Source organism: Dermacentor variabilis, chromosome 2 (assembly GCF_050947875.1).
Source record: "Dermacentor variabilis isolate Ectoservices chromosome 2, ASM5094787v1, whole genome shotgun sequence".
Lineage (NCBI taxonomy): Eukaryota > Metazoa > Arthropoda > Arachnida > Ixodida > Ixodidae > Dermacentor > Dermacentor variabilis.
In genome coordinates this window covers 227,284,124-227,308,313 of record NC_134569.1, presented here as the reverse complement: position 1 = coordinate 227,308,313, position 24,190 = coordinate 227,284,124, and the positions used below count along the sequence as shown (strand labels likewise).

The following is a 24,190-nucleotide window of genomic DNA, read 5'->3' as shown; positions in this document are numbered from 1 at the left end:
AGACTAAGCTTAAGAATAGATTAACAGTAATTTTCATCACTACTCATATAAAGAAAATCCTTTTCAACCTTTCTGAGAGCAGCTCTGCACTGCGGCTGAGACGATGCTCCATAAAATATCATACGACTAATTTAGGCCAGTTAATCTGTCTAAGACATGGGCATCTCACAGCGTTTGCATCTCGCAGTTAATGCAGCTATGGGTGACGTTAAAGTTGGTGGTGTCATACGATAGCCACTTTGAGATGCACATTTCCTGCAGCATCTGCTACATGCAGCGGTGAAAAAAAAAAGGTGTGAGGGCTTGGAGGAGCACGCAGCCACACAGCATGCACCTGAGAATTTAACTGGCAATCGGATTGACGTGCTTGGTCATTGTTTTCTGAAAGCGTTGTATGCACTTACTACAGCCGAACCCAGCTATATCGAACTCGCCAAAAAAATGCCTATCAGTTAGATATAGAGCATAATTTGATATAAGCCTGCTAAATAACTGGATGTCATAAAAGCACATACCATTTATAAAATCACTTTATTGATGAAACTAGCTTAGTTTCGCACGAAATAGTCCTGCATTTTCTTCTGCTTCGGCAATTTCGCTGCACGTGACGGACGCACTTTTCCAATTTGTTTAAGGAGTCGGAGCAGCTGAGGCCGCAACATTCCGCATTCGCGCAGAAGCACCGGACGGTTGGATAGAGCTGCGCCTCCAGGTTTTCCCATCACCACGAGGGAAAGCCAACTTCTGGGGGCACTTTCCGCCGCTTGACGTTTGATATATCGGGAGTCGCTACTAGTTTTGTTCAATGTAAGCGTAATTCTTGCTATATATACTCATTGTAACTATACCGTGTCCAGAAATTGTTCAATATAGTCGGGTTCGACTGTATAGAGCCTGCATTAGAGCTATGAATACTACCTTTTATGGACACGTGGTGCCTGATGGAAGTGTAGTCCCAAAAGTTCAAATTTAAATTATGAAGCTAAACATCACAAAACTATGCGTAGGCTATGGGAGATCCCGCAGTGCGAATGTCTCAATTTTGACCACGTGGGGTTCTTTATCTCTCTAAGCACTGCACACTGTACGCTCATCTGGCTGCTGGTGCACATCCCTGCCAGTGCCCAAGATAATCTGTGAGCGTGAAACAACCGCAGGCAGGTTACATCATCTACTGAGAAGTTGGTTCAACAGAAATTTTATACAGGCTTCATTTTTACACGACAGATGGTGCGACAAATCTTACAGTGCTAGTGTTGCTCATGCCTTTCTTTTCACAAGATGGTAGAGTGGCGCAAAAAGAAATTTTTTTTTTTAATGAGACAGAAACTCAAGCATTTCTTATGAACTCTGATTCAGAGGATTTCGATATTTATTATGAGGTGTCTCGAAGGGACAATGATGGGAGCAAAGAGGCCGTGATGCTCAAGAAACACTAATTACCCTATTTAATATATTTAATTATTATTCATTTTTGTTTGAACTATAAGATTTAATAATTTTTAAGTGTTTGGCAACATACTATCGGAAATAAATGCCATTTGAAATTAAAGCCCGCTAATGTGTTATTTGACTACGGTGAAGCACACAATGGAACTAAAGGAAGGAGAGACAGACGGAACAAGTGCTATTAACTGTGAATATTTATCGGAAATCATGCACCCAAGATACCCTGAAACCAGCAACCAAAAGAGCACACACAAAAACAAAAAATAACATGGCGAGACGACAAAAAATTGCATACAATGTGCGCACAGTCTCATCATGGCACGTGATATTTGTGAAACGTGTGTACGTAGTAATTCAATTGCACACAACTAGCACAGGAGGCACTAAAAACAAAACAGGTGTGAACGAACCTGCTTAGATGTGGCTACCCATGAATTGCGATTCCTTGTTTAGAAGTGCCACAGAAGTCACACACAGATCAAATACAGAATTTCCTATAAACACTGCTTCAAAAAGTTCACATTCTAATTTAGTTTTTCAATGGCTGACAACTTCAGCATTCTTTAACCGCAGACGGCAACCACAACTTTTGCAATGTAAAAGCAAAATTCAAGCCTTCTCCTGATTTCAAATACCTAAAGTGCTATCACAGCCTGTCGGTCAGGTGCTGGTCTGTTTGTCCCAAGTAAACCCAACCACCGCTTAAAGGAATTCTGTACATGACATAAGTAGCGCATGGAACACACTATTACTCGTGTGTACAGTATTTCCTTACTTGATATCCCATGACGTGTTTGCACAGCTGTGCAAATTTGCATAGAGCAGAAAACAAGATCCACTTCGTGCTTCCCAGCAAGTTTCTGTAAGCTGCGTGAAAACTTATACACTTATGGCACAGCCTTGAACAAACAGCTCTTCGATGGAGTACCTACAACTTCTTCCGTGGATTCTTTGTGCAGCTGATCAAGCAGTGTTTCTCTGATAGCTTGAAGAAACAGATGCAGGAAACCTGCCTGCTTCAACCTTGCTACTTGGTGACCAAAGCTTTCTGTTATCCTGTGTGAGCAGGACTTCATAATTGCCGACCTGAAACGTGACTTAGTGACTGCCGTTTTAATCAGTTTTGAATGTGAGGAACCAATGGGTAAAATGACTTTCTTGGATCTTGGTATAAAAGGCCAACTGCTTTTGTACCTCCTCTTTTTGTTGCTGTATCTTGGGTGCACCTTGGGCTGGATCTTGGGTGTTGTATCTTGGGCGCATGTGTGCACTGTCCTGTTGCAGCAAAAAAATTCTAATAAACATTCACAGCTGTTAGTAGCGTTTGTCCCATCTATCTCACCTTCCTTTGGTCCATTATATTGCCCTTCACCGTAGTCAAATGTTCATTACCAATTGGCCCAAAATTCTCCTCTTCTGAAGTCTTACTTAAATTATGGCAGAACTCATCTCACAATGACTGTCGACGGTAATGTGAAAAGTAATCGAGTAGTGATCCGCAGACCATATTATTTAAGTGACCTTTATTTAACATATGTAGTGGTAATTATTAGACTTTCGTAGCTTCGGCTATATGCCACATACTCCAATATCCAACACGATAACAAGGTGAGAGCAGGAGCCAACATTTTGACAAGTGGACTTGCCTTGAAAAGGACAAGTCCACTTGTTGAAACGTTGGTTCCCGCTCTGGCCTTGTTCTCGTGTTGCTCACTATCTTGAATTTCCATATACCGCACTGCATTCCTCTTTGTTGCCCCATACTCCGATATCATCCCATTTGCTATGGCACTCGCTTGCTAAGGTCGCCGAGGAGTATGTAGGCATAACGTAAGACGACTATATGACGCCAAAGCAGTCATGATCAAATGAAGGAGTGATATAGACCAAACGACAAAGGCATGTAACGATGACGACGATCGCATGGCGATCATGGTATGACGACAACCAGATGAAGAAGCGGGAATGACTAAGATGGCACGACCAAGACGGCACGATGACAATGGTATGACCATGGATGCATGACAGCGTCTGTATGATGACGATAGCATGACCAATGCTGGCATAATCATGATTCAATTACGACAGCATGATTATGATAGAAATGATGGACAAGGAATGACGATGATGGATCAACGAAGGTGGTATGTCAACGACAAAATGACAATGGGATGACAGTACTTAAGTAATGACAATGATGAAACAACCACATGATGACGATGGCATGACAACAACGGTATGACGACGATGGCATCCAGACAGCGGTATGGTAACGAATGCATGACTGTATGACGACGATGGTGTGAGTACAATGAGATGACGGCGAGCGTATGATCACAATCGCGTGATGATGACTATATCACAATACCTGTATGACGACGATGTCGTGACGATGACGGCATGACGAAGCTGGAGGGACAATGATGCTGCGAACATGATGGCATTATGACAACAGTCTGACAATGGAATCATGATAGCAACTGTCTGACAATGACGACATGATAAGGGCGGCACAATCATGACTGAATGAGTACAGTATGATTACAATACATTGACGAAGAAATATTGACGTCATCGTTATAGTACCTTCATTGCTCCATCAATGTCGGCATGATGACAATGGGACGAAATTATTGAGGTGATGACAATGATAAAATGACAGCTTGATGACGGCAGCATGACGAGAGTCACGTGACAAAGCTGGAATAATGACGATGTAATGACCACGACAGCGTCAGGGGCCCGAACACATGCCTAGTGGCCCAAGCTATTAGATGACTTGGACCACTGGGTCGGAGTAGAAGACAAGACGAGAGTCAGATCACGAAGCTGGACCATTGACATCAACAACCATTGAGTGACCATTACGGCATCACTATAGTGGTGTGAATGTATGATAATCGTATGACATTGATGGCATAACAACGACAGCATGATGAGTGTTCAATGGCAAAGCTTGAATGACAACAATGCTACGACCACAGCGGCATCCCGACCACAAGCCCGTACCTAAAGCCCCCTCCCCCTCCCCCCCCATCAGAATGCAACCCCCGGGCATTGAACCTATGACCTTGTGCTTAGGTGCAGAATGTCATAGCCAATTACGTAGCTGTCGTGGTGGGTGAAGTGAAGGCAGTGCACTTGTTGAGACATAGACAAACACACATCACACACAGACAAATGCTGAGCTCAGTGCTTGAGTTTGTGTGTGAAACTCAGCACTCGTGTAAGCCAAGAAGATGGTAGCTCAATGTGCAACATCTCAATACAGCAATGAGCATTCCTTAGACTTTTACCATGAGGCAACCCCCCATTCATCGTCACCTATCCAGAAGTCAATGCAGCATTGATCCTCTATCTGAACCTGACAACCTGAACTAATGATGGAAAGGGCCAACATCAAATGCTACCGTGGGAACGGCTGTGACCTTGGATTCCCAGATTGCTAAATATGTGGGGGTGAAGATGCAACATCGGAGGCAAAGTTCGACGGAATGGTGCAATAACATGGGCAAGATCTTGCGACTGATTTGACGATTGTGATTGGCCGTGGTACAGTCATTAGATTCCTTAGTCTATTCACTTAAGGAAGACAACAATATTAAAAGCGGAGACCTTTGGTGCAGTGAGGGCCGACGTTTCCTGATGTGAACTGAGACGTTTAATATGCTCCTGCATGGGGTGGGCTTCCGTACCTGGAGCCAGTGTACATAATCTAAAATAAACCCTTTCTCCTTGATTCCTACTACCGGACATACTCGTCGAGCCGGTGGATTCCTGGCCCAAACGACACCTTCAGTCACAACAAGCTCGTTGGCAACAGTGAGGTCAAGGAGGCAGTCCTCATGATTTGGCATTGGCAGAACTGGGAACCTTTGCAAGCTCGAGGTAAACTGCGAACGGAAGAGCAACTACTGTGGATCTGAGATCAGCAGACCTCCTCTTCGTGGCTCAGGGAGACAAAACCCACGTAGTAACGGCATGAAGTCTTAGACAACTCAGTGAAACTGAAAGGAATAGCAGCAGAAAGGGCAGTCCTTATGATCTGGGATCAGCAGACCTGGCAACTTGGCTATGGAAGACACGACCTTCGTAAACTCGCGGTTGGGTGAATGCCAGAGCGACTGCATTTCACCAAGCAATAGAGACAGGGTACTGTCAGGCAATCAGCTGTGATTGGTCGCTGCTGAGTGTGCAGTCAATACAGGGGAAGTTGTAGTCAGCTCTCGGAAAAGCATGGATATCCCAGTGCTAAAGAAAGAGGAGCTGCTGCTGTTGGCAGCAGAGCTCGGTTTGGATATTAACTGTAAGTTGAGGAAGCTCGAAATTCATACGGTAATTGACGAAGTGGGTTTCGATGAGGATGAGCTCTCGGATACCTGGGAAAAAATATGTCACAAGAGGGAAGAAAAGGAGCGTGAGAGGAAAGTAAAGGTGGGAGAGAGAGCAGCAGGAAAAGAGGGAACAAAGACAGGCAGAACTTGAGCTTGCGAAATTAAGACTAGAGCAAGCGAGATTAGTGTGCAGGGCAGATGCGGTACCGCACAAACAGAAAGCGAAAGCGTGGAAATGACATTTTTGCTTCAGTCATACAAAACAGGCGATGACATCAGCCTCTACCTGATTAATTTTGAACGGATTTGTGAGAAGTAATAATTTCAGCAAGACATATAGCCAGAGCAGTTGCTTAAGGTGTTGCCGGGAGAAGTCCCGCACGTCGTAGGCCGACTGAGAGCAGCCAAAGCAGATATGTACAGTTCAGTGAAGTCAAGTTTGCTCGCAGAATACAAGCTTTTCACAGAGAAATTTCGGAGGAGATTTAGACAGGAAAGAAACAAGCCTAATGAAAGCTTTGTTGAGTTTGCACGTCGCCTAAAGTATAATTTTGCAGAGTGGGTGAAAAGAGCTGGGGCGGATAACGTCAGCAAACTGGCAGATTTAATCTGCATAGAACAGTTTGACGAGACCCTGACCGATAACATGTGCCTTACGGTTAAGGACAGGCAGGGAGGGATATCTGTAAAGAGTGCAGCACAGATAGCCGATGAGTATGCGGCAAGCAGTGGCTTCAGGTCACAGAGCAGTAGCATCAAGTACAGTGCAGTCCACTTATGACGATACCATATGTCACGATATATATCAGTTATAACGATGAGTCAACTTCAGAGTATCAACTTATGCATTAGGGCTACAAAAAAAAAAACATACATAACGATATGTTATTCACCACATATCGGATATAACGATTGAAATTCTGCCTCTTGGGCAGCATTTTCCATGCAGAATAATCGTGAAATTTGCGTTGCTAAGTTACACTTAACGAAGACGGGGCAAAAAGTTTGCCTATGCAAGTTTGTATCTGCTGCCATCACTTCACAGTGCTTCCTGCCAGCACATCAATGTGCAAAAGCCATGGAGAGCATCACAAGTTGGTGCACTGTGCCACAAGATGGCACTAGCTGCTTCGCATCCACGACAACGGCGAGCGTCCAGAGAGACAAAAATAGAAACGCTAGAAGCAAACTACACCTGCACCCCTTTTTTACAATCTCCCTCTCTTCCTCAGCAAGCGCAGAAATTCACTGTGGAAGCAGCAGTAGGTGCGTCAACAATGCACAAAGCTGTGTCGCATGAAACGAAGCTGCAAGTTTTGCAAGACTCAAAGTATGGGTTCGCGCAGTCGATGATATCAGTGATTTGCAAAACCACGAGCACGATGATCAGGAAGGCTAGAACCAGTGACCACGCCGATCAAAGGAAAAGGTGGGCTTTGTGCTCCAGACAAAACCCCCCATGTGTGAAACCAACACGGTGGCAGCCGCTGACATTACCGAACTCTGGTAGCATGTCGCTACTGGTGTCAAAATAGATGGTGCTACGATGCAGGAATTTCCGAGCGCAGATAGCGCTGCCTCATTCTGTGAAGAATCTCCGACTGGGTGATCATTGTCGCGACACAGACGGCAGCGTGGTGCGACGGAGGCAACGACAGTAACGGCGCTGACGACGGGATTCACAGTGGCCCATCTCTGACGCCGACCCCAACTTTCATGCAAAGTGCACTGTGGTCGATAGAGTCGCTAACTAATTTCATGCACGCTAAATTATGGCCACCAGTGTTCGCGCAGCCGCTGGATGCGACGCACCCTGCAGCTGCGAATTTGAAAACTTCCGCGAAAGCAAGTGCAGATTTCTGACTATTTCAGCGTGCCTGACGCTTGACACACTGTTTAGAGGTATAGATAACCGTTTCATTTTTCACAGCCTACTTTCTACAATGCCACTTTTTATCATAAGTAGCAAATTTGGTTTCTGAGCTACGAAGGTATGTTCGACAGTTCTTTTTTCGGAAGTCCAGATATAGCGATGATCGGTTATAACGATCAGATTTTTCGTTCTTCTTGATATCATTATAAGTGGACTGTACTACACTATCAAAACCCTTCCCCATGGCTACAATCTTGCCCTCGGGGGCAGCAAACCACAAAAGAAGAGGATGAAGCAACTAGCTCCGGAGACACAGTTAAGCCGGAAGAGAAAATCTTTATTTCCCCAACTGAAATTCAGGAAGAAGGTCAGGCGCTGAGTTACGATGCTGAACAAATTGCAAAAAAAGGAGCATGAAGCAGCTGGCGAAGACAGGGGACGAAATCTTTCCGATTTGCCCAACAGAAATTCAGGAAGAGGGTCAGGCTGAGGAGCCGTCAATGGGAAGCAAAGGCACTTGAAAATGAGCACCAGAATGCAGGCTAAGAGAAAGAAACCTTGCAGAGTCAGAAATGTGGCAGAGAACGCAACGCGGCCGAATAAAGCGAAAGCCACTAAATCCTGTGAGGAGCACAGTGAAAGAATTCAAAAGGTGCGTTTGTCGTTGGACATGTTTCCACTTAGAGCACATCCGAGCCACCAAACGAAAAAGAAAGGAAGTATACGGTCGGTGCGAAGGAGGGCAATAGACAGGGGGCAATTATGTTCCCCCTCCTTGAGTTCTTTTCGATGGGTAACAGGTATGACACAGAAGAGCGTGACAATAACACAATGCGAAGTTGTTATACCAGGCAGCGAATTCATAATACAATGCTTAGAAGGCATGTTGCCAGTACCTAAAGTGTTGGGGGTCTATAGCAAGAAGAATGACCTGTGTTCCTTTTGTAATGCCTGGTTAAGGTTGACAAGAGCTTTTGGACTACATCCGCCTCGAGTACTGTTTAAAGAGATGCCGAAACCGTCGGCTATTCGGAATGAATAATGGCGATGCAGGTATGGTGGAAAAAGTTTGTTTCTTTGTTTCTAGTGTTTGGCTAGACGTTTTGAGACCTCTGGGACTAAAGATCGTTTCGATAACCAAGCTTTGAGCTTTGTTTAGATTGTTTATTTTAGAAGCTCATTAATATGCTGAAAGAAATGGTTTGCATGCGCATACATGATGAAACTTTGTTTTCTCGATATTTCATTCTTTCTTTATAAGCAGATAGGTTCTTTTTGTGTAAGATATGCTAGAAACGTCCAGTACAGGTTATTTGTTTTCTAGAAGCCTGTAGTGCCACGCTTGAATATCAGCTCACTTTTCGGAAGTGCTCGCAAGATTTTCTTTGAAAGTAAGATGTGTTATTTGACGGATCCGTTGTTTAAACATACAATTTTAGAAAGTGTACCATTCCTTTAAGGCACGTCTTGCTCAGCCACAGAAGCAAAGCAGTGGTGCGTGCCTCGCACGTGTATTCGTAAGATGACAACACTTTGAATATCACTTAGAGCGTGCGTGGAAGTATTTAGAAATAAGCTCAAATCTTCGTGTAGCTTCAAGTGCATAAATTATGCAACACTTTTTTGTATGTGGTCATTTTTTTTAGTGTGGGTATATTGTGGACAAAAGAAAGAAAATGTTAGTGCGTGAGTCGCACGAAAGTGGAAGATCTGCAGAGCCTTATTCAGAATATGCATATTGTTATGAGAGGAAAGCCTTGCCTTCATGGCCTGTGCTTGTCTCACCATATTTTTGCAGAGAATTCATTCTCTGGTGTGACGCCAGCTACCGTGGACTAGCTGTCGTCCTTGCCCAATTTAACAAAAGTGGTGAAGAGCATCTCGTGCTGTACGTCAATCAAAAACTGACACCACGAGAAGAGGCATTTAGCACTTCGGAGAAAGAGTGATCATAGAAAGGGCTATTCAAAAGCTAGGACGCTATATTCAAGGCAGGAAATTCACGGTCGAGAGCAATCATTGCAGTCTTGCATGGCTGAAGCAAATGTCCCCCAAAAAAAAAACTCGAGACTGCTGAGAAAGAGTTTCATTTCGCAGGAATACAAGTTTGAGGTGAAGTATAGGAGAGGGAGCCAGAATTAGAACGCAGATTGTCTGAGCCAGGGATTTTAAGCAATGAACTCACGGTATCTTATTTTATGAACTTGCTTTGTGTGTATCGCTAGTGATGTTATTGAGATAAGAAACTTAATTCTGTCTTGCTGAAAATTGACCACAACAAAAAAAAAAAAAGAAAGGGAGACATAGAGAGGGGCAGAACCTTGTAAAGCGATGCGAGAATCATAGCATCCGGTGGGCGTGTCGCTTGAGCATGCCGACCAGAGTGCATGTGTGCTAGTGCATTCCCATGTAGAAGGGCAAAACGAAGCGAAGGCTGGGACCTCAAGGCAGTGTATTATCAGCCGTCACTTCTAGAACAATTCCTGAGGTCGCAACCGAACACCGACTCTCTGGGCAACCCGACAGCTGGTCACCCTTAGGTCGAATCTCCTGGTGGTGGAGGGGTCTGTTACATCTCGATACGTCGATGAGAGTTCCTTAGACGTTTACCACGAGGCAACCTCCCCATTCATCAGCGCTTATGCAGAAGTCAACGCAGCATTGACACCAACTGCTGATGGGTCAACAAAAGACCCCTCTACATAAAATTGACAACCTGAACTCATGATGAAAAGGACCAACATTGAATGCTACTGTGGGAACGGCTACGACCTCGGATGCCTAGACTGCTAAATATGCAGGGATGAAGGTGCAACATCGGAGGCAGAGTTTGAGGAAATGGTATGATATCATGGGCGGAATTTTGCAACCGATTCGACTATTGAGATTGGCCACGATACAGTCATCGGATGACGGTATTAAAAGCCAAAACCTTTAGTGCAGTGAGGGCTGACGTGTCCTGATTTGAACTGAGACAATTAATATGCTCCTGCTCGAATATGCTCCAGTGGGCTTGGTGGATTCCTGGCCCAAACGCCACCTCAAGCCGCAACAAAGGCCACATGATCAACTATGCACTAGAGTGAGCAGGCGGGTACACATCCCCTCCTCTAACCTGGCCGTGGAACTACATGACACGACTGAGTACATACAGGGCTTGCAGGCCATGCCTTCGATGTAATGTGCGACAGGTGCAAAGGATAAGGCTGGCTTGAAATGGCTGCTGGTTTAATGTGCACTGCGTTTCTGTGTGGCTAGTGTCGAAGGTCACATAATCAGAAGTTTCCAAGATGCAGTGAAACGACAGGCAGCACGAAGCATTTGCTCCAAGCTGCTGGCATTCATCACATGGTCATAGAGATATCTGTTCATATTTGCCTGTGCACATGTGACACCATGCTTGTTAATTTAATTAGTGAGCAAATGCTTACTGCAATTTATGTGGCTGATAAAACGATGAACCTTACTTTATCAAATACATTACTATCACTGTCAATGCTGCACTTTTCAGTTGAAACTGCAACATTTCTTTCTTAACAGGCCAGTACATTTATTTAAGTTTATCAATTTGAACAACAAACTATACGAAGTGACTCGTTTATAGCAGAGCCCTCAATATAATTTTTTATCTGTCCCTATAGGTTTCCTATACCAGAGTTGAACTGCATTTTGAAACTGCAGTGATCCTACTGGCGCAAGCCATTTGGAGCAGTAAAATGCACTTGGAGCAGTAAAATGCACTTTGGAGCAGTAAAATGAACCATTGGAGCAGGTTTAAGGAAGTGATAGCAAATTATATTGTAAGTAGCTTTTAAGTGGACAAGCTATGTGAAAGCAGTAAGTGGTCGCTGGTTCATAACCTCAATCCAAACACTAAAATGCCAACTTTAGCAGGAAAAATAATTTAATCTCTTTTTGCAATGCCAGTGGTATGAAAAATTTACCTAATTTGGATCCTGTGTCGTGGATGACTGATATACTGCAGACTTCAAATGCCGCAATGGTCGACATCACAACATGGTTAACTTTCGTTCATCTCGCAGCTCGATGTGTACGCTGCGTGCCATCGTGAAGTGCAGTGACCTTTGACTCTGCAAGGCTGCCCAATTAGGCTGTGATGCACAAATTCATTTTGGTGAAAGCGTTCACGGTAGTTGCCACCAACACGTTGCCCGCAGACCCAATATTGGCCACCGGCCACTAGTCTAGCCGATTATCTGACACCCAATCACAGAGGCGGTTTATTGGTCTGAACATATATACACAGGCTACCTAGCCGCGACAACCTGCTGCATGGCCGCTACCATGTCAGCTGGCAGAAAATTTTTGTTATGGCCGTATGAAGCAGCTATAGCCTAACCAGCGGCACTTTGCAGCATCCATGGACGAAAGTTGCTGTTTGGTATGAAGTCGACCAAAATATTAGTAACCACTGTTCGTCATTTTGAAAGCCGTGAAATCGCCTTGCCAACAAAAGGGACGGATTGGCAACAAAGTTAATCGTGGAAAAACTGTTCACGGCCACCACGTCTGCGACAATGAGCGCATTGTGCTCAAGAAATCACATGAGACAGCATACAGCATCCAAAACTTTGATCACCATTTTACATTGGTAATAGAGGAGAGAAAGGCAGGCTCTGGCTCAGCACCAGCGCGATGGCTTGCTGCTGCCTGAAAAGCGATGCTGTCTCGTTGCCTAAACAACCCACACGCGGTGGAGTGGAAGGTGTTTAAAATAGACAACTGCTCAAGGATGAAAGAGCGGTACGATCCAGGATTACTTATCAGGGAGGCTTGGCTCAGTCCACCTCAAGGTTATCGCACCTGGTGGTCCACACCATGCCACTTTCGATGGTGTGGAGAAACGGTGCTTGAGAACTAAGTTCCATTTTCGAAAGCCCGAGCAGCCCTGTCGGCGTGGGGGAGGGGGGGGGGGGATTTATCATATTTTGCTGAAATTTAGGAGAATGTAGCAGGGTTTGCCTCTTGGCGCAGTTCGGCACAGCAGTAGCACCACTGAAACTGTAAGAAAATCCCTGTTTCATTTCCTTTCAACAAGGAAAATTAATTGCCACTGTACTCACTTGCGGAAGAAGCATCTGGTTCAGGATTATCTTCTTGTGTAGGTGTACTGCCTGCACATAAAAGTAAAATAAAATTTTCAAGGCACAAAATTTTTGATATACATGTTCATGTGTGAAAGGGATACAATAGTACTCACAAGACAAAAGTGCTAATGCTGACTGGCAATACGTTATTATTAATATTATTAAAAGAAAGAATGCAGAACAGTCTGTAAGTATAATTTCACAGGGCTGCAGTAATTTTTTACACTAGTGACATCATAAAATGCCTCACAAGTGAACATCAATTAAAATGAAAAGATAAATTTTAGGCACATTCTCTATTATCATAGCCAGCCTACTTATGTACTATACTGCAGGACAACAGCCTCTCCCAGTGATCTCCAATTACATTTGTCCTGAGCCAAATGTCCCCACCTTGTGCCTCCAAATTCCCAAATTTCATCGTACCACCCAATTCTTTGCCATCCTCGACTGCACCTCTTTTGTCTTGTTATCCACTGTGTAATAATAGTGGTCTAATAGACCACTAGTTATCTGCCCGACAGATTACATGGCCTGCACAGCTCCATTTCTTCTCAATCTCAAGATAATTATCTCTTCTTAGTGGTGGATGACATTTTAGAACAACGCCATCCACAATTACAGCCACTGTCGTTCCAACTCATAACGCTATTAAATTCTGGGTGGATCACAAGACAAGTCGAATAACAATTTCACTACTGCCTATTCAAGACAGTGAGCAGTCCTTTCAATAATGCACAGCTTCAGTCTGCCCTTGTCAACAGATTCTTGTTATGAGATGACTAAATGGTTGGGTAACCAGATAACCAAAAACCAGAACAAAGCTGATACTTCGGTAAGCTATTGCAAATTTATCCCCAGTTTCTTTTTGCATGAAATGTCTCTCATTTCAGTCAGCATAGGGGCCACTTGCTAAAACTGCACATAACAAAATGTAATGAAAACATGGGCTGGGACATGGGCAGAGGCACGAGCAATTTTGACCCATCACAGAGAGCTAATGGCAGATTTGAAACAAAAACAGATTGTAATTGTTTTACCTTATTCCACCCATATAACACTAATGTCACTCATATCTATGCAGCCATAATACCCATGCACTTGACTTTAGTATCGTTGTGTAGAAGGAAGAACCCATTACTCGATCACGTGTGTGTCGTAGCACAGATGACACTGTTATCGCGCCACGCATGATGCAGTCGGAGCTAAATCAAACCCATCACTTGGCATTCCCAGAGGTGCAGCTCGGCAGTATGTTTGTTGATCCGAGCGGGTGTGGTTGCATTTGAGAGAGCTCACTCAGCCATAGTAGGTATAACCCATTAGTAGTAACGTTTGTCTGTTTTGTTGCACACTACTTCCACAGCGCTGCAGCCTCCACTTGCTGCCTACAGCGTGCAGGCGCAACACGGAGAAAAAAGGTACACCAACGAAGAGGGTCGCTCACTCGGTGCAAATAAGCCCCCTGAATAAAACAAAAGGCAGTGACACTCTTTTATCTGGCTGACCAAGCGAAAGCAGGTGAGGGGGTCCAGAGCTTATCCTCGTCTCTCAGTTGGTGGAGCGGAGTCGCATGGTTGCGTTTGCCATTTTCGCTGGAACAAGCGTGCAAGTGTTTGCACTCTCTGTCGGCTGCACCTTTTGTGACACTTTTTTTTTTACTTGCGCTGGCGCCATGAGAGTTGCTCTTTATTGCGGCGCACAGCACCACGATCACGGTGACCATAGATCCGGCACTCGCCACGAGTGGCATGCTGCACAGCATGAACACCCCAATCAAAAAGAACAAGGTGAGAGGACTGCACTGAGGGAATGTGAATGCAGCAAGAAGGAGAGGCCATGAGCGCCACTGTGATTGCGCACTTGCTCGTCACTGATAACAACACGCGGACACACCGTGAAGGAATAGGGTGCGCAGGTGGCGCAATTGCATACCTGGTGCATAAACGTAACCATTGCATAAGATCACATGTAGCATAGGATGAAAGTAAGCACAATTGTACGCACAGCCACTAGTTGTATAGAATTCATTTATTTAGCCACCTCAGGCACTGTGTGCAATGCCAAGATAGTGCATCAAAAACAATAGCATTGATGGACATAACGGCATTTCAAACATGTTGCATACACTTTTGACTAGAACTGTACTCCAAGTTTTAGTAATACCGTATCTGTGAAGTGATTTAGTAAAGCGAGTTTTAAGGCAGATGGCTGGGTGTTTGCTCTGGGTGTCCACATGTTATCATGTATCAGGTTCACTGCTTTTATTGTTTTGTGCAATTATTTTGCATCAGGCATATTTTTCAAGTATTTTTCAAGCAAGCTAGGCATGAAATAGTTTGTTTTCACATCTGACCTTCCTGTACATAGGTTTTCCCGATGCCAACGTTTACAGTCGAGAACACAAGAATGACCCAATAGAGTTACATTCATTTTTGCCGGAAAGCAAGATTTTTCGGCACTAAAATTCAGTACGTCACCAAACTACAATCATATACTTTTTCCAGCTGCTAGATTCCATGTAAACAAGAAAAATGCACGAAGCATGCTATCGAGAACAGTATGTAGCTGCCCGCCGCGGCAGCTTCACCGCAACTTTCGCCCACCAGTCTCACATGAAAACACCGGCGTGCATGCAGTTTCTCATTTCGGTACCAGCAAATTCTCTCCAGGGTCATCGCACGCAGCATTGACAGCAATCACTGCCTCTCATATTGCAATAAGCAGCTTCACCTGCCTGTTTTACAGCGTATGGTGCCGTCGGAAGCGTAATGCATCCTTTTTATAGGTGATAACCGAAACGTGCCACAGTTCCCTGCTGCAGACTGCAATCGTATACGTTTTCCAGCCGCTAGAGCCTATACGAACAAGAAAAGGCGTAAGTTGTGCATGAAGGAGAACCTTGTATAGCCGCCCATCTCATGTGAAAATGACGGCATGCGCAGTTCCTCATTCCAGTACCAGCAAATCTCTACCAGGGTCATCACACATCGCATTCATAGCTATCACCACCAAACCTATTGGGATAAACATGTTCTCATATCTGTTTTACAGCACATGGTGCGCAGCATAGGCGGAACCTCCTGACCTGACTCGTCTCTCTCTCTCTCTATGCATGTGCGTGTGTGTGTACGAGGAGAAAGGAAACCAAGGGCCCAAATTTTATTACTCGCAGTTGGGGCACGAGCCCAAGTCCTCACGCATACGCGTGCGATGCTGCCCTTGGCGTCTTTCTTTGTTGGCTTCTTATGATATGATTATATATAGGTACACCTCATAACCTAACAAATGTACAAGAATTTAACCGCAGCACGCTGCCTAAATGTGCTTGCTTCATCATCATCATCAGCCTGGTTACGCCCACTGCAGGGCAAAGGCCTCTCCCATACTTCTCCAACAACCCCGGTCATGTACTAATTGTGGCCATGCTATGCCTATGCCTGCAAACTTCTTAATCTCATCCGCCCACTTAACTTTCTGCCGCCCCCTGCTACGCTCCCTTCCCTTGGGATCCAGTCCGTAACCCTTAATGACCATTGCTTGCTTGCTTGCTTGCGTGCTTGCTTAGATAATGCAAAATTTTTTCGCAAAAGGAAGAGCGAAAAGCGACGACAAGGCTCTGCAGTATTAATGCAAACAATGAGAAAAAATCATGTAGTGACAGCAGTTGTAAAGTTCACATACAGATTTTCATACCGTCAAAATGGTCGAATTTGTGTTCATTTATTTCTTCTGCATTTGCACATATATTCACTTTCGCATGTTTCCTTTTTGTTCTCGTGGATCTCGAGCGTGTATTCGCAAACAGGGGTGTCAAATACTCTTCCACACGAAGTGTACAAGCCATGTCTAACTGATCGCAGACGCGTTTGCTGTAGCTAAATGAGGCATAACATTCTTTACTTGCTAGCATCTGGGTCTGATATAACAATAAGGAATTTGAGAATACAGGGCCTATAAGTTTGGTGTGCCAAAGAACTTTTTGCAGGTGCTAGCGTTGGGGCAACAGGAGTGAGGAGTTTTAGAATAGGGCTTTGCGTTTGCAGATAGCGTCTTGCACTTACAGCGCCACTGAGGTGTCAAAGAAAAGCTATTATAAACAATTAAATAGAATATACTATTTTATGATAAGAGTAATTTTGACATTCGTATTTCTGCATTTAATTACAATTTAGAGGTTATTTTATAAGCAGCAAGCAATTAGTTGCGCTTAGTTTCGAGTAACCAAATTTATGTACGTTCACCAGCCAAGTTAAGCTGCGCTAGGCCTAAGAGCCATGAAATCGACAATCGAATTTGGTTGAGAGAAAGCGATAACCGTGGTCCATTCTCCTAGCTTGTGAACCCAGTTTGGTGCTAGTTTAGAGTCACCACTTTGGTGGGTGCCGCCATGTTTGTTGATGCGAAGCTTCTGGGGCAGCTTTTGGGGCTCCCGCTAAATCAGTGAAATAGTGTGCCCAATGCAAAACTCAAAGTTTGCGTCTCGCGCATGCGCGATGGCTTCGACGCTATTTCTCTGGGGCCCCAAACATTTGGGCCCCCATTCTAAAACTCTCTCATGATAGCAAAATATAAGACAACCACATGAAGAGAGATTACACCACTGGGAGGTGCCAATCTCTTGGTGGTGCGAGGGGACTCTGGCTGTGAAATTGAAATGGCTCCTACAATGAAGTCTTGTAAATACTAATGTAAGGCCGTCATTTCAGTGAACAATTCCTTGTGCTCACACGAAATTTCTTCAAATGGAACTGTTACTAACACTGCTTCGCCTTTTCGGTGAGACAGCAGCTTATTTTTTTACAGTGAAGCTGTTAGCCACTCGTTGGTTGGCATTCTAGTGCGATAGCAATTATATGGACACTCCAAGCTTATTCCTGCCGTCGGCGTTGCCGTTGCTGTGAGGTTCCGTATAAAGTCGGAGGACGAGAACACTGTCGCTGCGCACCCTACACTGCATGTGCAAGTGAAAGTGTGCGAGGGGAGACAACGATCACGGCTCAATCTCATCTGTGCGAAAGGGAGGAATAGCGGGGAAGAAGTGGCACCATCTTTCGTGGTGCGTGAGGCACCGGGGGGCGGCATTCTACTCCAGCTGCAACTGCACATGTAGCGGATGCGCGCAGTCGCGCAGCCGTATCACAAGAGCGCTCTGCTTTAGGGGCACAGTCTAGGTGCGTCAGCAGCGTGTGTTTCTATTTACGTCCAAGCCCAGTGCCCGACCGCTGCGCCGCCATGCACTGCTCGCGTGTACCCCGTTTCTAGGTGCTTTTTTCCCTGCACAATCTGCTCAGCCAGCCGTCACCAAGAGCAAATAGATTTTAAACACGCCACCTAAGCTATTTCAAAATAAAATTTTCGTGCTGAAGCTGAAGTAACACTGGACAAAATTTTTCAGTCTGGCTAAGGGGATAAAGGGATGTGATAAGAAGTTGGTTGTGTTATGCGAGGCGCTTCGATGTACAAAAGCTAGGATAATCGTGGGGCATGCAGGGTTCCTCGCACTACGAGCCATATTGTTACGTAGGAAGACCGTAGCAATATCATTGCTGCAATTAAGCGTCCTGTCCTTCTTTACATCACTATCTCTCTTCCAGCCAAAACAATAGCAAGGCACAGGCACTACACATATTACACAAATTATTGCATGACATCCAGGAACAAAGAAAATAATAATGCAGAAACTCCTCTGGGAGTTAGACTTGGTATGCATAAGCACAGTGCCACTTGCTCATCTCCACGCAGCCAGGTGTCATCAGCAATGTTATGTAAGTTGATTAGGCCAGCACTAACGATAGCGCAGTGGCCATACAAATTGCTGCCGACGGCGGCGCAAGGAGCATTGATGATGCAAGCAAAGTATTGCAGGTGGAGGCCAAAGGGTGGAGGCACCAGGTGTGCTTCCATCCGCGTCGAACCATTATGAACCGTGAACATACACAGGTGGCGGCTTTGTATGGCACTGCCATGCGGGCCGCACCTTGAAAGTGATCTGCGATGCCTACAAAGAGTGCCCACTACTCATAGCTTCGCGCGCTGTGTTCTCGTCGCTTACTTAGCGTTGAAAAGAAGTGCGCACCCTTAACTTGAAAGCGATCTGCGAAAGTGGCACAGCGGGGCTTTTGCTGAGAGCACCATCAGCGCTGTGTTCTCGTCACTTCGTTGGCGTTGAAGCGAGAGGCAGCACAAAGGCAAATTTGGTCGCTGCTGCGGGCGCTATTTCGAAAGCAGTTTTTTCGTTGGGTAAGCCAATGCCTCCCTTACTAGATGCCTGCTGTGTTGTCCGGTAAACTCGGTTCCATGCCCTCTCCCTTTTCTTGTCTTCGCGAAAAGGCAACGAGCGCCTCTCATGGCAAACGCCTGCAACTTAGATCACGTGCTGCGGCCTCTGAGATTACCATGGCATCTGTCACCGTCTCGGAGGCCTATGATAACGCTCGCTAACAGATGCCTGCGCATATAACTCGCCGGTAGAAGCATTCAGCCGCCGCTGCCACATCTGCCGGAAGTTGAAAAGGCAACGAGTGCAGCCTCACGGAATTTATGATGAACTAAGGAAACCGCCAGGGACCGCCAGGGACGCAAAACCAAATGCCTAGAAGGATCTAGGGCGTGTGCCGTGGCGCTTCAGTGATAAAGTACCTAGAAACGGGGCACGTGCGGGCAGCGCATAGCGGTGCAGTGGTCCAGCACTGGGTTTGGGCGTAAATAGAAACATGCGTCAGCGGCTCGTAGATTTGTGCGTACTGTGTCTTCTCAGCACTCACTTTGCGTTGAAGCTATAGACAGCATGAAGATCACTTCTCTCGTGGCTGCTCAATACCTGCCAACCTGAAGATTTGGAAATTCGTAAAACTACCGTGGCGGGGGGAGGGGGGGGATGTGCAGCAGCACTCTTTCTTTAAGGGATTTACCTTTTGCAACAAGCTTACTGCCGTTTTCATAACCGCATGTGAAATCCATGTCTTGGAGAGTAAAGAGCAAAAACTGCACTGGGGCACAATTTATTTTTGCAACGATTTTGCTGTTGCCGACATTGCCTGCTTCATAAACTTCTCCGTGTAGGTTTGCTCAAAGCAAGTACCACTGTGGTGCCCCTTGACCATTAGCAGACTTTTGAGTGTTTTCTCACACACAGATGAGCGAAACTCCGTTCGAGTTTTGTTCACAGTGCTGAATATTCTCTTACGTTAAGCACTGCTGTGGGGAATGGAGAGAATACCCAGCATAACAATTCAAATTCTGTGGAACCTGAGTGATCCGTTGACACTTCGAAGGCTTCCTAATTGCAACCACTGCACATCGCACCGCCGTTCATTCAATATGTCGGCTGGAACCTGATATGCTTGCAAGTTGGCAAGCTCGACTTCAAGTGCGTCGACTGCTTCTTCTTTTGATTTGCCACTCTGCTGGGGTAGGGTAGCAGGGAACGCCATAATAGAATGATGTACGCTGTTGAATGAAGCAGTTTCCAGAGCTTATACTTGAGTAACTTCAGCTATCTTGAGACTGACGTCTTCTTGCGGGAATTCTTGTCGAATGTAATCGCATGCTGCCGTTAAGTACAGACGTACAGGAGAGAAGAACTGCTTTCTCTCAATGCAGCTCAGTGTCTCAACCACACAGTAGGTTGTGCTGCCCATGACTATGTCTTCATCACCTTTCTGGTTTTCTGCAGCTCCATAGTCAACTTCCAGCAAGGAATGACGTGCCTCGACAACACCTGTGCACACAAATCTGGTCAGGAGATCCTCGAAAAGGCGGTTCAAGAGGCTCCTCAGTATAAGAATCTGAGCAGCCTGTGCCTGAAGCAGGCAGTTTGCCTTCTCAAAAAAGCGCTATAACATTTTGGAGAAGACAGCATGCCCTGTTTAGCTCTGATGACAAAAAAATAAAACAGGCGCGCCTCACAGGTCATGCGGCTAGCTTCACCGGAATCCTTGGTAGGAAGTTTGTTTTTTTGCTTGAGGTCCAGAATGAGCTTCTTTCCTCTTTAGCGAGAGTTCATCGCCGGCAGTGCTTTTTTTCCCGAGGCCTGCAGCAGTCTTGTGAAGATTTGCAGCAGACCTTGGGGTCATTGCAGGGTTCTTGGTGGTCTGTGAGGAAGTCGTTGGAGTTTGGTATAACTCTAAAAACAAGCTCTGCTTGTTGCACTGCTTTGTTTTAGATTTAAAAAAAAAAGCTGAGCAGTGGTTTCCACTGGTCGAGCAGCCTCTTCAAACACTTTCCCAATGACAGCCAATGTGTTGACGAATGCTTCAACACCTTTTTGACCTTGGCGTCATGCATTTTTTGGAACTCTTTAGGTCGATCTTTCTGTTTTGAACTTTTCTCTAGGTTAAAAAAATAATGTCAACCAAAGCCTCATAAACTTTACAGGAAGACATGAAGCTCCTTTTTGGGCAGCCAAGTTGATGAGATAGATGGCACGGGCAACCAACCCCTATCAAACCTGGTTGAGCCTCTCTCAATACAGTAGAAACGCTGTTTTTCTTGCCGATCATGACATTGGCATTGTCCGAACACATAGCCAACATGTTTCCAACAGCCAAATTCTGAGACTTCATCTCGTCCAAAACCAGATTTGCAATCTTGCGACCCGTCACTTTATCTTAGATTGTCCAGATGCAAAGAAGGCGGCTTTCGACTATATGTACTTGTTTCTTTAACGAAATATGTTGCAACAATAGGGCAATGCTGCGTATCCCTATTGCTACTGCCATCCACAGCTATCAAAAATATTTGCTGTTTTAGGTCATCCAGCAAAGGAGTCTCCGCGTTGGTGGCCATTTCCCGAACAATTGACGTCGTCTTTGCTTGTCCACAGGCGTAGCAGTTCTCTTCTTTTTCACTTGGGGAAAATTTTCCAGAAAGGTGGTCCGGCATGATCACTGACACTCAGCGGGATGATGTGTTCAACTAAAAACACCGTCAAGAGGCATTCTGCACGAATCACACCGGGGGTCATTGTCACTGTGTACAAAACTTGCTAGGCTTGGCTGGCTGTCCGTGGCTCGCACATATCCCTGATGCTTTTTCGAAGCGATGTGGACTTTGATGTCAGACTTGGCGCCACGCGAGATGTTCACATCCCAGGCACACGTGGTGCAGAATCCGAACTTCTCCCCCTTCTTTGACGGCACGAAGTACAGAAATTCTGCCATGTACGATTTCAAAAATACTTGGAAGTACTGTCGGGGCTTCGAGCCAGCCATTGCACTGCGTCCGATGCAGCAGGTAGTCACACAGAAAGAGAGGCCAACACTGCAGTGACTGAAGCTGACTGAAGTCGCGTGCAGCCGCGTGCCTGCGTGAACAAAGGCAACAGCAAGGCAACACATTTGCAGAGACGCTAGAGGCGCTGTCGAGCTTTCTATATGGATTCGTGGCCCCCTAGTAGACGATAGAAGTCACTACAACCTTGCAGCTGCTGATGATGATACCATGCATATGTATTGCCCTCTTGTGGCGGTGCGAGGTACCAGGGTGTAGTCTTGCATTTTTGCATTTTCTTTTCTCACAAATAAAATGTTTTCCGTAAAATTTCAAGCACGATTCGTAAAATCGTAAGACTGCTTAAAATTCGTAGTTTACGGAAAATTTGGAAGAGTTGGCAGGTATGCTGCTGCCACATTTTTCTCACACCAGCGTTTTGACAGCAAGAGTCCAGGGTCATTGAGTATATGTTCATGTTTTCTGTGCACGCTGATGCCATGCTTCTTCAATGTTAGCAAGCGAATGTTTATAAGTTGATGCGGCCGATAAAAGTGCTATTTTTACTTCGTATGGCTGTCTGCTAATTTGCTATCACAATCGATGCTACGCCTTTAGGGTGAAACCGCAACTTTTTCGTGTCCACGTCACTGGCAATAAAGTGGGCCCATCTCAGAGGTTGTGCAATACTGGCTGATCCGCTGCGGAAGTGAGGCAGGTTTCAAGAACTCAGAAAAGTGAAGCGAAAAGTATATACATTCTTTGGAATCACATATACAACATAAAGAACAGCATTTGTTTCAATAAAAACAAGCACAAAACAAGCATTTGAACCACATAGTTGATGATAAAGCGTTCCTCATAACAAGGTGAAGCACGTAGCGCTGCCCGCATACGTTTCTCAGTAAAGATTACTGTTGCACAAGCTGCCGCGGTGATGGCCGCTTGCGACATGGGGTGGCAGTGACGTCACTGGCCTTTCGTATATAAAAGAACCAGCATAGCAACTGATTTCATTGCTGTTGCAGCACCAGTATGGGTAGGCAACGCATAGTTAGGGCTCCAGAGGAGCGGCATGAATACGAGGAGCGGCAATGCGACCAGCGGCAGCGTGCTGTCAAAATTACCATTACTCCCATCACTCTAAATTACCATTATTGTGATTACTCTAATGCAAAAAGCATACCCCCCGCAGGAACTGTAGTGGTGATTTTCCACAGCTTTGTTGGACATCCACTTTCGCAGGCCTGGACCAAGATGGCGAATCATTTTTTATTATTATTTTTTTTTTTTACTTTGCGTCTGCGTACAGCGCTGCTGAGCATGACTGCTATAGGCCTGAGCCAAGATGGCGAATCATTTTTTTTTTTTTTTTTACTTTAAGTCTGCGTGTAGCGCTGCTGCGCATGACTGCTATTTATCCCAATTTTGAGTGAGTCTGTCTTGGCGTCATTTCCATTAGTGAATGAACTATACAGGGTGTTCAAAATTAAGCTTTATGGTTTTCCTAAAATTAGGCACTGGGAGGCATATGAAGAATACCTGTGCAAATAAGTTATGTGGCCAGGTGTCACAAAGTGAGATGATAATTATTGCTGTCAGCAGCATAACTAACTAAAATTGAATAATTAACTTTTTGTTGACTGAATTAAGTGGATATGTTTGTATGAAAAAGTTAGAGGCAGTCGTGTCTCTACATAGTATCACTTGGAAGAATTCTAGCGTGTCTGTACTACGAGATATCCAACTCCAAATTTTACTTGTTCACATGCTTATGCATGCAAGAGAGTTAGGATCAGCGCAAAGCTCCTCCCTGATGTGACGCAGCTTTTGCGTCCGGCGTTTAGTTTGACAACAGGGCGGAGGCATTGGCAAAGATGATAACTATCCCCCTTCCCCTCTCTATATTTAAAGGTGTTTTTAATACAGTTTCTTTCCCTGTGTATTTGAATGGCTGAATTCCGTGCCTGGTCCCAACTCGTTATCTTTCTTTAAACTTATTTTTTACTGACTGTTGAATAAGCAGTTAGTATTTTCATTTGGTCTGTATTGCTCATATTGCCTCTATTATTTGTAATTATTCTGCTTTTCATGCCCACTCCTGCTCAATAGGGCTAAAGTATGTACAAATAAAATAATAATAAATCACCTTATTAGATCTTATAACTAGATGAAAAGTGTCGAGAGAATTGTAGAGCAACATGAAAAACTCC

At 45.0% G+C, this 24,190-nt stretch overlaps 1 protein-coding gene across 1 annotated transcript in view; it reads right to left on the bottom strand.

Moving 5' to 3' along the window:
- LOC142571206 (uncharacterized) overlaps positions 1-24,190 on the bottom strand; it is a 130,403-nt gene that overhangs the window by 41,863 nt on the left and 64,350 nt on the right. Inside the window, exon 5 of the mRNA XM_075679477.1 lies at positions 12,741-12,787. Coding sequence (XP_075535592.1) covers positions 12,741-12,787 — 47 coding nt within the window. The remainder of the gene's footprint in view (positions 1-12,740; positions 12,788-24,190) is intronic.